The 17706-nt window shown below is 45.7% G+C and overlaps 1 protein-coding gene across 5 annotated transcripts in view; it reads right to left on the minus strand.

The window, feature by feature from the left end:
• KLF7 (Kruppel like factor 7) overlaps positions 1 to 17127 on the minus strand; it is a 60330-nt gene extending 43203 nt beyond the window's left edge. For all 5 annotated transcript variants that reach the window (XR_006179557.1, XR_006179558.1, XR_006179556.1 and 2 more), the window contains exon 1: positions 16787 to 17127. Coding sequence is in view for 2 of the 5 variants with exons in the window: in XM_042874375.1 (XP_042730309.1) it covers positions 16787 to 16888 (102 nt within the window). In the remaining 3 variants the exon portion in view is untranslated. The remainder of the gene's footprint in view (positions 1 to 16786) is intronic.
• Positions 17128 to 17706: the final 579 nt, after the last annotated feature.

The raw sequence follows: 17706 nt of genomic DNA on the forward strand, positions 1-17706 counted from the left end.
CCACAGGATGAGCCTCTGCCTCACAGGGAACGATGCTGGGAGCCTTTGCTGCTTCTCCTCCCACCGCTTCCCAGGCAGTTGCAATGATATCAGTGCTAAAGTGAGAGCCAAAATTCCTTGTGGTGGTAACTGGGGCTGCTGGAGGGATTTGCTTCAGTCCCACAGACCAGGAATGAGGATTCAGAAAGGGAGAGAAACAAGCTCAAAACACGCTGTGTTAGCTATCACTAACGCTACGTGCTGGCACAGTTTGCACAACCAGGATGCAGTATTTCAAGCACTATTCATGACTTTTGCCATCGTGAGTCCCTCCAGAAGTCAAAAATAGGCCTTTTCAACACGTGGACACATTCAGGAGGACAGCATGAGCACCTCAGTGATTGATGCCTTCCATCATGAGAGCAATGTCCAGAGGGAATTCATCCATTTTACATCTCTAACCCTTCCCATCAGACCACAGGTATCCCCAGTTCTGCAGATCTCCCATCAACACAGCACTGAGTGCACAACATGTGTCAGAAAACCATGAAGTCAGATTGACCCTGCAAGCTCCTGGGTGCTCCCTGAGGTGTTCCAGTCCTCCTCTGAAGATGCTAATGTGTCCCTACCCCACCAGAAGTAATGAAGCACTCCTGGAATAAAAAAAACTGCATTAAAAGTCTACTTTACATGCGAGCAAAGAGCTTTCTTTCCCTCATACCATTTTTACTCATAAATATAATATCAAGGTGATTGTGTTCTCCTCAGCCTACTCAGAGTGTTCTGTAAGTAAAACCTGCAATTGGCAATTTATCAGATGAAAAAATAAAAGCCACACTTCGTCTTTCCCTACACTCAAAAATGACCACGTGCAGCCTCTGAAGCACACCGATCTTTTTAACAAGGTCATGAATATCAGCCTGGAGGCGGAGGCAGGGAACAAAACCACCCTGCACATGTTTTCCTTCTCTGCCGCATTCTTACTGATGTTTTGCTCACTTTCTAAGCAAAGAGGAAGCCTCTCCTGTTCCCGTAACTCTGTTTATTCACATTCCAGCAGCAGCGGTGCTTACAGCCACAAGGAGCTCTCCAAGGGCAGAGAATCCGATCTTGCTGCAACACATTTTGAAGCTTGAGACATGGCCAGTTCTGAGCAGCAATGAGGTGGAAGCCGTGAGAGCAGAAAAGAAAGGCAATGGGTGGTGGGACACCATGAAATCTTTTGAAAGCACCATTCTGTAGGCTAGGACAAAAAGCACAGCACACCCTTCGCCCAGTGAAAAGACTGGAAAATGCTCTTTAGGAGGCACAGCCTTAGGAGTCTGAACAAATCCCCCCAGATGTCCCTGGTGACAAAGAAGCCCAATTTGATCAATACAGCAGCATTATTAACACAGCGATGGCTTACACGCAGCTGGTCATATGTTCCTGCCTCTGCCGACTGTGGGGGAAGGGGTGCAAACTCGGCTGTGGTTCACAGGGGAAATGTCTCTCAAAATCATTACACTGCACAAAGAATCTCTTACCCATTTCCATGCAAGCTGCTTTTCTGGGAGAACTCCGCTTTGTCAGTATTGATCAAGCTCAGGTGGAAACCCACACATATTTTGTGCATTATGTGTTGGGTTGGTTTTGTTTTGTTTTTCAAAAAGAAATGTTACTTTAATTGCTTTAAGATTCCTATCTTCAGACTTTTCTTTGCAGCTATAAAAAGCCTTTTCTTCGTGGGCTAGGGACAGACATAAATGTAGGCAGTTAACAATAACGTGACTGCAGAGGGCGGGACTTTATGAATAGCAAATCTTGTAAAATATTGTGGGGACTAGGGGCTGAGTTAAGTGTGTTTGGATTCAAACAGAAGGAATGGTAGTAGAAGGGTATACATCTCTACCACTGCCAAGCCCTGGTCAGAGACGTAGCCCTTCTGTGTTTGGCTCTTCACAAAGAGAGTTTACAGACAGTCCTTGCAAGTAGCTCAGGAATTGGCAAGAGAATGGAAGGGGAGAAAAACACTTACAGCTAATCATCTGCTCAAGTGTGGCCAGCAAATCTGAGGATTCAGTACAAACGGGCCCTGCATGCGCCACAAGCCAAGTGGGAGGAAGGGCATCACGCAGGCAGCAGTGTGCGTGTGCACCATCCCAGGTGGTTTGTGAAGGAAAAAACACAACAGAGAACCTAAAAGAAAAAGCACCACAGAAATGATGCATCTACACCAGTTGTCTTTCTTCAGCATTCAGTTTGGACATGGTCAAAAAACAGGGAAAACAACAGACTTGTTTCTCCCCTCTACTGGGAAGAAATCCTGACACCTCTCTGACATAAAAACACAAAGACTATCAAAGCCAAAAACTGCACAAGGAAGGTAAAAGGTTGAACTTGAACTCACTATGGGTCTCTACACTGTATTTACCAAGATTTTCTTATCAGAAAAGTGTGGTGCTACTCCAGAGCTGCTGGCATAAAGCTCTCCCAGAAAGAGGTGCTGTACAAGTGTCTAGACAGACTAAAATTAAAAAGAACAAATTATATGACACTGCCCACTGTCTGCAAGCCAGGGCCAGATTCTCACAGGGAGGAGTAAATCACTAGAACTGTAATCATAGATAGTGGAGTTATCTTAATTTACACTAAGCAAGAATTTGGCCCAGAAAAACATTCCTGTCAAGTCTGCAGCCAAAAATTCCTCCGCTAGACCACATTCCACCAGCTAAACTGCCAGGGAAGACAATTGCAAAAAGAATTTAATTAAAATAGAGACCAGGGAACTGGTAGCCTTTTCTCCACTCTCAGCTTCCTCTTTGTGACGACTATTTGGGCACTTCAATTTCCCAGCCAGAAAAATGGGCACCTACATCTCCCTGCTCTCTACGGGCAATGACTGAAGCATCCTATGTGTTCAAAGCTCAGTCATCGTATCAAACAGACATCTGAACGTTCTAAAACCTGGGTCTTAGATGGAAGCATATGCATTTTGCTTTGCTGAAACAGCTCTGTCATTGCTCTTGGAAAATCTGAGTCTCAAAAAGGCAACTGTGAGAGGCTGTAGGTGTCAGTCCTCTGACTCACCAGGGTACTGCTAGGGAATTTTACTGCCCCAGACCACACAAATCCACTGGCACAGTGGGTGAAGGAGAAAGTCCTTCCTTGGTCCCTGGTCCTGAAATACAGGTATGCACAAAGACTACTGCTTTTCCACTTTTCTTGTTCCTATTTTATCTCTGAACTTAAACTTTTGTATTGATTAGTATCTCAACAGAAAGCGGATTTTCTGCACACACTTCTTTTTTCAATTCCACCTGGAAGTCATTAAGTGGAATAATACACCAGGGATGTGGAGCAATGCAATCACGCCATCAGCTCATAAGGACGATGTCACATGGTGCCTAATTGCAGCAGGTCCTTTCTTCCCTTTTACTCCTTAATTTCCATTAAAACATTTGGCTTTTTACATGCTTGCCTGCGAGAACATCTGTGACAGCACACTGTGCAGAACCTACTTCTTTGCAGTCCTTGTGTTCTGCACAAACATTCCGAAATGGTGCTCACCTCTGTACTGTCCGTGGAACGCTTGTGCTTGAGAAAGCTGCTAATTCCCAGGCAAGACCCTGTTTTATACACCTTGCTACCTGCACTTCCAAGAGAACACGGTTACAGCCCCAGAGGCAGCTGAGCCTTATATATTAACATGTTATTTTGTATCCTCTCACACTCGCAGGAAAAAAAAAAAAAAAAAGAAAGAAAAAAAAGAAAAAAAAAAAAAAGAAAGAAAGGAAAAAAAAAAAGAGGAGAAAGATCCCAGTTTTTGTGAACAGTTTTCACAGAAGCACAACCCGGAGAAAACCATCACAGCTCTGCAGCACACAAGCAGCTGTGATGCTCATTACTATCCAACGAGGCCCCACTGCTTTGTTACAAGCCCAGCAGACACTATGGGCTGAGCAGCATTCCTCCTGTGCAGGAAGGAAGGGGAATCACACATCCTCCAAAACATCAGGAAAATACTTCTTTGCAAGCCTCCTCTGCGAGCATCCTGAGCTGCCCCAAAGGAGCAGCAATGGCTAAAAGCAGCAAAGCGGACAAACAGACCAGGAAGGTCTCATGGCACTCAGTGCTTCCCTGCACCTCCAGCATGCCTCCTACTAGCAGCTTCCTCAAATCCTCCTTTATGGTGGCGCAGCCAGGATGTACCAGTCCTGCCTCTCTTGGGTCCAGTCCAGAACCCACTTGGATGCGAGGGAATTATTTCCATTGCTTCCAGCAGCCTTGGGACAAGGCCGAGCTGCCTGCCCAGCACTGACTCAGCAACAACGGCTGCAGAGAAGGTGGAAATGGTGCCCTTCTGTGTTGCAAGGACTGGGGCCACGCAGCGAGCTGGTGGAAACACCAGGAAGGTTTCTTAGTGGCAGCCAGCACTCAGAAACACGTTCACAGCCTCACAGGGTGAGTCCAGGAAAATGTACTCTCCCACTGATGCTTTCCATGCTCCTCACACTGACGACAGCATCTTTCCTCTGCTGCAGGATCAGCATGAGGATGCTGCAGGTCCAACATGCTCTCCCATGGCCCCGTGGAGCCTCCTTGCCCCAGGCCACCAACAGGGGCCACCTCCTAAGCACTGGGTGATGCTGGGACCCTGCCCACACCGCTCCCTTTGCTGAGGGGCAGGACAGAGGTGTGTCAGGTGTCACAGAAATTCAAGCAGCTTTTCTAAAGAGCCATGATCACAAAAACCAGTGACCTTCAGCTTTTGGCACACATACACTGTTTTCTGAACAAGGGGCAGCAATTCATGGCAGCCCTGCTCTTCCCATCACTACTAACCATGCAGTTTTCAAACCCATACCTCTATTTGTTTTTAGACTCTAAAACCACTGTCTGCTGTCAATAGCCACTCTGATCAGCTACCATCACATCCAATCATTAACACCATTTTGACTTCATCTACTTAAGTTTTGATCTGTTTCATTAAGCAAACAAACAAAACTTGGCATCATTTTGTTGTTGTTTCCATTTACTTGATGGATTGCAGCCCCCACTATAAAAGACATCTTAATAAAAACAACCCAGAAAACTAAGGAAACTGATCAAAAGCTTCCACTGTGAAGAAAGCAGGGAAAAGGGCATAAAGAGTAAATGCTACAGTTTTGGGTGTTTTGTATGTTTGTTTGTTTGTTTGTTTTGTGATCCACCAGAGAGAGGGTGTATGTAAAGAAACACACACAGGGCAGGAAACAAATCCTTGAGACTGAATTTGGAGAAAGATAAATTAATGCATTTATAGAAGAAATAGCAACAGAGCACACACACACTAATTACAGAGCTAAGATCCAGTTGGGCTGAAAAGAGATCCTGAGCAGATAAGACAGCAAACAGCAATATGGTTTGGAGGACACATTCTTAGCATCTGATATACAGGAAAACTGGAGGGAACACCAAGATGGAAAGCACGACAAAATTGAAAGAGACATGCACATTTATTACTATTTTTCATGTCTGCTGCACAGTCGGTGTTATAATCTCCAGTCAGTGAGAGGAAGTCTCACTCAACATTGAGATGAAAATGCTTGAAAGAGTTAATATAGCTAAAGGTAAAAAGCATCACTTCATTCTTTTATGGATTGGATATGAAACCAAACAAAGCATATGCTCATGGACAAACGAGAGAATACAGGACAGCAAGGAATTTGATTCAAGCAGGAAGGAAAACAGGCTTTTAGATATTCTTTCCCCACATGAGGTTTTAGCCCACGCTCCCAAGGAAAGCAGGGTCTCACACTAGGTGGATTTCCAGTGAAATGAGGAAGATGCACCACGGCATGCAGTAAGAATTGGCATCTAGAATTTTATGATGTTACAGAGATTACATTTTCTGTGCTCGTTTCGGGATTAGAAATTTCCAAATTAGCAGAACTGCTGATTAGCAATTTAGAAACTCAGAAATTAGCAATGGACCGAATCTGTTTATATGCACAGTTAACAGACGTTGGATGAAGGTAGTGACCAAAAATGCCTTTTCACCACATGTACTCTGTTCTGTGCACTCTGCTCTTGAACCTCATTTGTCTTCAGAATTTGTCATTCAGATCGCCCCCATGCTGAACACAAGCTCTCCTATGATCATTCTCAACCTCAGAGGCCGATCTGCAGGAAGAATTCAGCCCCACACTCTCTCCATGTCATGGCACTGCACGACCTCTCTCACCTGTCTTTGTTTCCCAGACAGGTATCACTGTCCTGGGAGGAGCAAAGCCCACAGCAGGTATCATCCTACTTTGCAGTGCTGGGGAGAGCATGTTTAAAGCTTAGAAACATCTCTTTCCTTTCCACCTCCATGCTTTCTTCATCTGAAAAAACAAAGCAAGTGAACCAGGCTGCATCCTGTTTCATAGACACTTTTTGATGGAGAGAAAATTTCTTTCCAGCAGTTTCCATTGTATATTAGCTGAAAGTAGGGAGAGAAACAGTACTTATAAGATGCCTAAGGCCACACTCACTATAAAACAGAAATAAGCCAATACAGCCAGGGCATAACTTACTACTGCACAACATTTGAAAAATATGTATCCTCTCATTACGGCTCTTGAGACTATCTCCTCCCCCGATAACATTTGAAGCACATTTATGAGAGCCATAGAGCAGCAATATTGTTTTAATCAAATCATTAAAATGGGTGTGCTGCTTTGTGCCCATATCCTGGTATTTATTCCACATCCTGACAATATTCAGGATTTGTACAGACCATTCTCCTCCAAAGTGTCAAGTGACTTTGTAGATGCTGGGCCAGTGCAAATCTGCGTATCACCACTGTGACTTTGGCAGATCTGCATCAGTTTGCATCAGCCAGGATCTGACTCACCAACTCATCCAAAACCCTCATGTGATGTGAGAATTATTTTCCCTTTTAAACAGAGAAAAAGAAGTTCAGAACCAGATGTCAAAGGTTTTCTTAACCTCTTCCACTTAAGCATACAGAAAAGGAAAGGAGACAGAAATTCCCTCCTTTTCACAGTATAACATCTGATGAGAGATGCAGCTTGCTCAAAGAAAATCCTAAATTACAAGGCCTCGCAGCTGATCTAGCTTTCACCGTATGAAGAAAATCCATCTGAGACAGTCCCAGTGGAGTCTTCAACCTAGGAATCATTCAGCATCCAGCTGAACAGGCATTTGACTCCTGAAAGATTAGTTTTCCTACCCTAGGCTGTTCTTGTACGACACCAGATGACATGCACTTATCCTAAAATTCCCCAACAGCTACAGAAGCACCTTACAGTCCCTTTCATTGGGCTGGGTCAGCACTTGAACCCATCAACCTCTTCTTTTGAGATAGGAGATCTCTGATAGTTTTCTCCTGGACTAATCAGACAGAAACCCCCCTTCCTCTCGCTATGTAACTGCAACCCCTCCTGCTCCTTCATCTGTTTCCTAAAGCTCCACCCCCAGAGGCTTCCAGTTACACCAGAAGCGTGTTTCTTAACACCAAAAACAAGCTTCTGGTTTCCTCAAATGTCTAGGAAAGCCTACAAACACAACTTTACGCTATCCCAAAAGACCACAAACCAAAACCACATAAAAACAATGAGCACCTTGCCCAAAGTACAGCAACCTTTCGATGCTCACATCCATTCTGAGGTGCTGGCATAGCTTATGAACAGCTGTGACTGGGATAGCAGCAGCATACAGAATGGAAAAGAGCTGTTTTGCCCAAACTGGTCATACTCCCCACCAGTCATTCCATTGCCCACTGCTTTTCCATTATTTTTTTTAAATGTAGACAAATTTTAAAAAAGAGATACTGACATTCCTCCCCAGCTGATCTGGTCACTGATGAGGGAGGTCTCTTTTCACTGGCACAGACTTTCCATTGAGCAGCAAACGCAGCCTCTCCTCTGTCCACGTGTTGGAAACAAAGCCATTTCTGTCCTGATGCTTTCCATATGAAACACCAGCTCCCATCTTTCTTCTTCTCTCTCCCTCCCTTTCTTATTTTATTACTCATGCAGCAGCTGTAGTAGCTTGCAGATGAGTGGAACATTTCCTTCGGAGCAGTGTAAATTTTCCAGGCTGACATGGAGGCCAAAAGAAAGAAAAGAAGAAAACAACCTCCAAACAAGGATCATGAAGTGCACTAGTAAGAAGCAGACAGCAAGCACAGTAGGGCTGTGACCCGTTAAGCCACTGTGCAGCCACAAGTAAATGATCAAAGCCCCTGAGCCGCTGCGCTCTAGGATGTGAAGCACCTCAGAACCAGCAGTGAGCCGGGGTGCCCAGGCAGGATGAGCACAGAACCCTCACCCAAAAGATGACAAAGCACCTTGCATCTGGCTGTGAGGAGTCCTGTATGAGCAGAGCTGAGTGGGAAGAAGTGACCAGCAGCTCTAAGGAGGTGATGGAGACATGTGGCTGCACAGCTGTTGCACACCTCGTGCATCTGTATGCCTCAGATTTGTACTTCCAGGTTATAGATCAGAAGCAGTCAGACACTGCTTATGGCATCACATGGTGCTCTGGCTGCAGTGCTCAAACAATACAAGAGTCACAGGCTGCAATGAGCCCAGATATCTTTTATTAGGCAAATTGATACTAGGTGGGAAAAATGAATCAAGTCTGAGTGTCACAGGACAGCAAAGCAGACTTAGTGCCAAACCAAGTCTCTCACATCAGAAATAGGGACAGTCCCTGAGGAAAGCCTCTAGAAAGTAACCCTGGTTGAAACATTTGCTACCAAGCAGTCTGCAGCTGGGAAAAAAAAAAAAAAAGAAAGAAAGAAAGAAAGGAAAAAAATGATATTTTTATTTAATCTAAAGTGTTTCATTAGAATACATGAATTTTGGAACTACCACATCATCACCTAAAGTTTCCCACACCCAAGAGGTTATGTGAATCGAGCAGAAAAAGTAATCAGTGTCTAACATCACACCTAAGGCTGTGACGAGAGTGTAAAAAGCAAGTAGACAAGAGCAGCTCTCTCCCCTTCTCCTCCACTTACCAAACATTCCCACTAAGGCCCTTGCTTCTGGAACCTTTGTTTTCCATTCAGCATCAGTGAAACACAAAGACAATTAAAGGCAGTCCCCTACCTCTTTCCCCAGTACAAAGCTCGATGCTGATTCCCCTCCCAAGCTGGAGGCAAGACAAATCAGCAAGGGGTAGAAACTGCAAATGTTTGAACCCAAGAACTCTCCTTCTTCTTGGAAATGAAGCATGCCCACTGAAGAGTCAGGATTAAAACCAAATGGCTAACAGCATAGTAGCCTATTAGTAGTGAAAGCATTTTTAAATCTAATTTACTTGTCACGCTGCATGCATTTTCCTCACTACACAATCCAAACAGTCGCTTTCACTTTGATTTCCAGTCACTTTACTCAGTTGCATGGGAAGGATGTTGCAGTGCAAGAGCTGCAAAGACAGCAGGTGGGCAAGATGATCCCGTCCAAAATAGCACAAACCTTGCTTACGGCATTTTTTTTTTTTTAATTATATAGATGGAGATAATTTCACTGATTGCAGTTCATGTCAAAGCACGTTGATTTACAAGCTCCACCACGGTCAAATGTCAACCTTATGCCAGTATGCATTTAAAATCGACCTTGGGAGGCTGTAAATTTAAGGGCAGGATTTGTAAATCAGGACACGAATTGGACTCTCTCAGAAAAGCCTCTCACAAGCCAGTGTCCTTCTCCTTTGCATGCCCCCCCATCAATCACATTGTCTCCCTCGCTTCTGTTCCCGGCTACCTCCCTACCCCTTGCTGAGCAGGGGCTGTTGGCACCCTCGTGTGATTTAAGCCCTAGCTTTGCACGCAGGTCCACAACACTGGCAAATAACCAGCAGGATTAGGATGTGTCAGACATGGTCTATAAGCCGTGTTCAAAACCATTATGACACTTAAATGCGTATGTCTGTGGGACCTTCACCAAGCACTAATACGCTGTCTGTGCGTGACTTAGACTCTTTAGTGTACACTGTAAAGTATACCACATGCATCTTAATAGTCCTCTAAACAACAACACATGTAATGAATACACAGTTGCACGGAGCGGAAACGCTCTAGATTGGAAAGGATCCTTCGTGTGAGAACAAAGAGAGAGCAGGTACCTGTTTAAAATAACCAAGAGCACCAGGGCAGCTTACCAATGCAGTGAAGAACATTAAAATGTTAAAAATAAACAATTCCTTGCCTTTCTGTCCAAGTTTCTTACACGCAACTCCCGTTTGCCCCACTTTCTAAAAACCAAGATGAGGTAGCACTAGCACTATGCACCAGTTGTCTCAAATATACCACAGACCCTGAGGAAGGGGGGTTAAGGTCAACTTTCAGCTATTTATCTACAGTATTTCACAGAGGTGATCACACAGCCACAGAGGGCTCTCAGCTGTCCTGTGCTTTCATCGCATGGGACGGGGTGGCTGGATCTGGTGCAGCCCCTCTCGCCCCAGCCACTTTCCTGAGCACCCCAAGCCTCTAACAGTGACCCTCACAGCATCCGCAGGAGAAGCGAAGAGCTGCCAACTTGTCTTACAACTGAAGAACCAAGGAGAGGTTTGGCACTCTCATGCAATCCAAGACGTCTAACTACCCCAGAGCACAACGGCTGAAACAATTTCCTCTAGGAAGGGAGAAGAGATGCAGACCCTGCTCTCACAGGCAGCCAGGCAGCCCTCCCCACCAGCTGCTGCCAAGACCAGGGGTTGCAAGCGCAGTCTGGCTAGCAGGCACATGCAGGGACGTATACATATATCTCCATGCTGATGTCTCTCAAGCTTAGACAATAGAAGCATTTTCTCAATGCTGCTGGAATCAAATAACCAGCATTTTATTTTTAAAAACAAAAGACCACAGGATATGTCTTCACTGGCTCAGAAACAAGAAAAGTAGAAGGAATATCATAGTTTTTTTTTTTAAGCCTGTGTCTTTAAAGACCATCTCAGTGCTTTGTGAACCAAGCATATGACTTTAGAAGTGCTGAAGTGGCAACACTGGGAAGGAAACACAGCCAAGAGAGTACTCAACTCAGACATTCAAACAAGCGTAGTGCCTATCAAGACTGAAGTCAACAGAAGAAAACTGGGATGGTCTCAAACATAACAGTATCAAGCTGGGAAATATTCTTTAATCAGATCTGTACTCTGTACCCTATTTAGTATAACAAGGGAGGAACAGAGAGGAAAGTAAGAGGGGTTCGGCATCACTCTTGAAAACTTTTATTAATTCTCCAGAATCCAGCTTTACCATCTAAAATAAAAATTCCATCAATTAAAATACCTGTGAATAATTTTTAGGAGGTTTTGAGTGTTGTGATCATAAGAATTTCTTCCCTTTTGCAGGATTTGACAGATTTGGTATGAGGTGTACTAGTACACAACTGCTCAACATACTGAACACCCGCTTCACCAGTGAGCAACATCCTTTTTTTCTAAGGACAAACGCAACCAAAGTTGGCCACATGTCATGGCTACAGTCATACAGAAACAGCTTCCTTCTTACATTCCTGTACCACGTGTTCCATGCAGAATGGAGAACCAAAGCACTGGATATTTCTCAGTGGAAAGATATTGGACAAGGCCTCAAAAATATGGCAGTATCCTGAAAAAAAACATTGTCCTCTAAGCTCAGAAACTTCAGTATGCAATTACTGCATTGTACTGAAGAGCTTCCGCTGCTTCCACATGGAAGCACTGCACTGCAGACTGGCTACATATCTTGATATTTTTGTAGCCTACTCAAATCTATGTACTGCCTATTGTAAGATAAAGACAGTGGTGGGCTGAGAGGTGCAAGGGTTAAAACATCCCAAAGAAATAAGAAGTATATTGAAGTTCAGTATCCGCAGGATTGTGTATTGCTTACAGGTATATACTCCATTTCAGAATCACTTGCCATAAGTCACACACACAGTCAACTATTTAACACTTGTAATGTGGATTGCAGGGCTCTACGCTTTCATAATGCTTTAATAATTTATAACAGCAGATTCTGTAATTAAGGGGAATCAGAAAACAATACTGACAGCAGTTTTCAATTTGTCTTTCCTTTTTCTCCATCTCCTTCTACAGGATGACAGGAGCTTGCTTTCAGCACATGGAGCAAGCAGAGAGCATAGACTGGTGCTCAGGTCTGAAATACACTGCCTTACACATGTGGCTGTTCTTGGAAGTCAACCATTTCTGCAAGTTATTCTCTAGAGGTATGATGTACTATAAGCACTTAAGAAATGTGTTGCACTGTGACTGGAACCAAGATGAAATAGCAATATTAAAAGAGATGTTTTAGTTTATGTAGTGGCCAACTATGCCATTAAACTAGAACAATGGAGATGATGTGGAGGCAGGAATGTTTTCCAGTGTCATTTATGCCTTTCCATAGGAAACTTTTCCTATAGGCCTGAAAATGATCCTGTCTGACAAGTGGAAGTCAGCATTAAGATGTAAGAGATTAGCCACTTTGGGATTCTCTGCTCTCACACAACACCGGGATCTCCAGGCCCTCTGCCAGGATGGGTCATTTCAGCCTCCCCACCCCACAAACACTGTACCTCAGCATCACTGGTGTCAGCCATTTCAGAACAAGACAAAATGAGGCTTGAAGACTTGATTAAAATACACAAAGAAGGCTCTACCACAGAGTCAAAGGCAAAACAAAGGTTTCCTTGATTCTGTGCTTTCAGGAAACGTACGTTCCCCTTCGAAGGATCAGGGCTTGCTGCAGTTGAGAGCAACTGAGTCGGACAAGGAAAGAGGAAAACATCAGTTCAATGATACAGTGCTATTCTCACCAAGATCTGTTCTGCCCAATGACACGTGGGAAAGGCTGGCTGTCTTGCAGTATAAACCAGAATATGACACTCAAACCCTGCAGATTTTAAACTTCTGAATCAACCACACGCACGGTGGCCCTGTGCAGCTCCCTGCCTGTTGTGCCCTGGGAATCACATGCTAGAGAGTGCTCTGGGGCCCTCACAGATAATGAAGAGAGTCCCTCAATATATTCATCAAGACCTCTTCTCCACAGAGAGATGATGAGTCCAAAGACCTCCAAAGGGACAGGATAGTAGGGCGGTTTGAAGTTTGAAATGCCACATTTTCCAATTACTGGAGATGCTCTCTGCACATTGATCTTTTAATGACCCCTCAAACACTGCTGTGAGGGCACAGCACAAGGAACAGGCTGAAGCCCCAGGTCCAGCTCCTGCCAGTCATTACTTTGCAGCCCAGCCCACTGACAGTGGGACCACGTGCAGTTCCACGGGATACACTCCTTGCAGCCACCTCCCTCAAAACCAGCCTTCTGCCTGCTTCCTTCTGTGAAGAGCCACAGGGTACTCCCCAGCCTCGTGCTGCTCTCCTTGCAGCTTGATCCCAGTCTCGAGGATGCCACATCAGACGTCTACTCCTGGTGAGCAATGGCGTGTGACCAGAGCTCATGCTGCAGGGCAGCAGCTACACAAGCACTGAAATCTACCTCCAGATGGATTCTGAAACACGGAGTCAGCTCACAGGGACAAAAGCGGCCCAGACGGTTCACATTACTGCAAGGATGGAGCATCAGGCAGAAACAGACAGATACTGAGATACCAGCCAGCTGGTGTACAGCAAATGCCTGATTTTTCAAAGCACAACCCACCTCTTTCTTTTATCTCTCCTAGTGCTGTGGCTGTGCAGTGCTGCTTGAAGAGACTAAACAAAGTTCTCTTTCTCCTGATGAAGCTGCGTGACTTATTAGATCCCAACCTCCACTCCAAAACACTCCTAACCTCACAAGCTCTTCAGCTGAAGGAGGACAGCCAAAGCTGACACAGTAAAACCAAGCATTTTCTTGCCTAAAACCCAAACCTCCCCATTCCCACCAACATCTGTTTTAAAATAATGCAAAACACATCATGGACTCAGTTCCAGCTTTGCTCCAGGTATTTCTACTTTTATTATGTAAAATATATCTGGGATGGAGTGATGTTTTTTTGTATTTTTTCCTCCTGAAAAGGAAATATAGGAAGGAAGAGATGACAAAATTCACTTGTGTTGTACATATTTTGGGCTGCTCTCATTCAGCTCCAGTGCTGTCAAAAGTGTAAATGCCAAACTTGCTCACGTTTCTCTTGTAGTGGGAAGGGAAAAAGGGAGAGATCAGCTGACCACATGCAAGCATTTAGCAACCTGCCTGTTGCTGCCTGTCGGTGCCCTCTCTGAGCGATGGTGTTTCACAATCGGAAATATGAGCAACTGCCCAGCTGTGAAATCCTCAGCTACAAAAGCGTGATCCAGAGTCAGGAGAACAGGGAGTCAGGACTGTGGCAACACTGATGCTAGAGTGCTCTCAAATCATCAGTGGGGCATGCACATCTTTTATAGTATTGGAAAAGACTCCTAGAAGCAGCAGCAACTGGCATGGACTAACCCCTCTCCATAGAGGGCCAACAGCCTGATAATCACAGAAAAAACTGAGCTCATAGCCTGACCAGGAAGCCTGCTCTTGACCCACACAACTACTTCCCTCAATTTAAGAGACTCTGAAGTAATCTCCTGGGGACATGGCTTTGCTGATGTCAGAAGCACTGCTTTGCAGCCACCATGAAACTCAGGTCTTGCACTAGAGATCTTCATGGGAGTGGAGGCAAGACCCATTCAAGCCCTTTGCTCAGAACTAAAGCTGCTGCCCTCAGCCTCAATGCTTCCTATGAGGATCAGTCAGTGCCCTGACAGCTTTTAGGGATGCCTTCAGGTGCACACCCACACACATGCAATGTGTCCTAAAGCTGCTACGGTTTGCCCAAAGTGAATAAATCCCTAAGACCTGGCGCTGTTCACAAGTGACTGAAATCGGGGTCTCTATGTCAGTGGGTCTGCCAAGCCCATGTGGCAGCATGCTCAGCACAGTGACAGCAGCTGCTGCCACCAGCGATCCACCAGCTTTGCTCCCCCATTGTTTGCAAGGAGAGTCCAGGCAGCAACAGGGGAGAAAAACAATTTGTAAATACAGGATGTATTATGAAACGTTGGGCACTGCTTGGAAGATTTGAGGGGAAGAAAGGTAGTAATTTTTTCTCAACTTTGCTTTCCAAATACGCTGAGAGTCAGTGGGGTTTAACCATTTAAGGGTTACATTTCAATTCTGCAACACTACAAGTGAGCTTGGGTAGGTACTTTGTTCCATATCAAACAAACCACTGCCACACATAAAAGAAGGCAGTAGGAGACAGAGTATCACGCACAGTACTGCCTAAAGCATGCTGGCTATGTCAACACATTATCTCGCTTTGGTCTTCCCAGGCTGTTAGTAATATGCAACCCATCCAACAACAACGATGCTATGAAATTATTATTTTTTTTAATGAAATTATATCAACCTCTTCAGTTTAATTAGCATGTTAAAATTATGAAAGGAAATCAGATGTGACCACCATGGATATTGAGCGGAATATTAATAACAAGAAGCATCCCCACCCCCTTGGAGGATAAAGCAAAGTTGGATCAGTCATTTTGCACATTAAATCCTGGATGTGTTCACATGTAGCTGTCAGTAAACCTCTTGTAGGTGTGTGCACACACAAAGCTGTAACCAAAACAGTTTTGCTAGGGCAAACCTTTAAAGATCCAGCGACAGCACAGCCAGATGACAAAGCTACAGCCTGACCAGCCACATTTCTCCCTGCACACGTTTGTAAAGAAAATTAAATAAATGTTCCACATTGTCACTTGCTGGAGAACTAGCACAGATTGCCTTTACACTAGCCAAGACTAATGTGAGTGCTTTCAAGACAAAAACCAGTGGCCCATTATTTCTGAGCTGATGGTGCCATGGTCTGTGCGTGGCATTAGCACCACATGTCATTCCAGCCACACTCCACTATTCTTACTCACGAGCACATTTTTTCTGTTAAAGAGACACCAGTTTAGAGGATTCCAACTGGCGTGTCACTTCTGCCAGAAAATCACCTCCATAAACAGGGCTACAGGGAGGAATGCTGCCTTCCCTCTCCTGGCAGATAACTATTTATAGGTATATGCATTTGGGCTCGTCGTTAATTTCATACAGCTTCTATCTGCCACCAGCCATCATTTCAATGCATTCATAATACACAATTTCCACCTTTAGAACTACCCTGATTCTTCCTGCATGTAACCAGAAGGCGCTGGTGATGGGAACCAGCCAGAGGCGGCATTGTCTTAAGGCACGGCGAGAAGCGTGCACTTCTCTTCATGCTCCAAAAAAAAAAAAAAAAAAAAAAAAGAGAAAAGGAATAAAAATGAGTTGCCCCCTGCTTACAGAATTCAGCTTCAAAGCTTTTGCCTCCACGCACCTGCCCGCACCCGCTTCTGCTTTCAGCTAGGATTTTTATTGACATGTACTAATTACCTGAAAATAAGAATGATCTACTCCGTTTCCACCAGCTGTCAGCACTGGCTGGAAGTGATCAGCCTCACTTAAAAGAACAAAAATAACGAAAAAAAAAAAAAAAAAAAAAAAAAAAAAAAAAACTAAGCTCAAAAACGAAAGGAAATAAAAGCAGGAGTGGTGACAAAGGCAGACCTGGCGGCTGTCACCGGGCCTCAGGTGCTCGGACAGCTGCGGGCAGGCAGGGCTGCACGGGCTGCTCAGCTGGCCGTGGCAAAAAGAGAGAAACGTACAGCTCTACCCACGCGGAAAAAAAAAATAAAAAATGGAAGAAAAAAAAAAAGAAAACCAAAAGGAAAACAACCAACCCTGAATCAGAGAACAAAAAATGAAATAAAAGGCAGAAGCGCAGCCCCGAGGCACCGACTGCCTGCACTTAAGAGATTTACAGGAGTAACGTAAAGCATTCACCTGCTGCCAGTTCTCCTCCAAGGATGGCAAAGCTGAGAAGTAGCCGGTGTCGTGGACAAGCTGCAGTTCCTGGAATATACTATAACTAGCCAAGACATCCATGCTGCTGCCGGCCGGCCCCTGCTCTGCTTTGTGTGTGTTTGTTTGCTCTGGAGGGGGGTGTTTGGGATCATAAAAAAAAGAGGAGGAAAAGCAACCAATGATAGATCCAGCGTCCCTTTTGCTTTGTTTTGTTTCAGTCACACTTCAAAAAAAAAAAAAAAAAAAAAAAAAAGAAAGAAGAGAGGAGAGGCAGGCTGTCAGCGCGGAGGGGACGCGGGGCCGGGCCGACGCGGCCGCGCTCCGAGCACCCCGCGCCCGCCGCACCGGGGCACGTCCCCGTCCCCGTCCCCGTCCCCGTCCCCACCACCGCGGCCATGCGCGCTCGCGCCACCCTCCCCGCCCCCTCCCCGCTTTATTTTCGGCCCCCCCCGCCCGGTTCCCTCTCACCCTCCCTCAGCAAACCCGGCCCAACTCCCCCCCTCCCGCCACCGCCGCCTCACGGCCGCCCCGCCCACCCCCCGCGCGCAGCCCACTCAGGCAGCGCGTGACCATGTAGGGTAAACGGCGGGGCGGGGGGGGCGGGGCCGCTTCGCGCCCGGAGTCACGGCGGTCCAATGGAAGCGCGAGGAAGGCTTCGGGAGCGGGGCTTATCCGCCTACCGCTCGTGGATTGGCTGGCGGCGAGGCTTCCGCCTTCTCCCCGCGGCTCGCGGGGCGGTGCGCGGCGAGCTATTTTTAGGGCGCTATATAACGGGGCGGCGGTGCGCGCGATGGCGGTAGAGCGAGGGGCGGCGCGGCGCTCCTCTCGTGCCTCGGGCTCGCGGCTTTTGCCGCTTTCAGCAGAAATTCGCCGCTCTTGAGCGGCTGCGGGGCGGGCAG

The sequence above is a fragment of the Lagopus leucura genome, unplaced genomic scaffold (assembly GCF_019238085.1).
Source record: "Lagopus leucura isolate 7727_CA_CO unplaced genomic scaffold, USGS_WTPT01 Super-Scaffold_100012, whole genome shotgun sequence".
Taxonomy (NCBI): domain Eukaryota; kingdom Metazoa; phylum Chordata; class Aves; order Galliformes; family Phasianidae; genus Lagopus; species Lagopus leucura.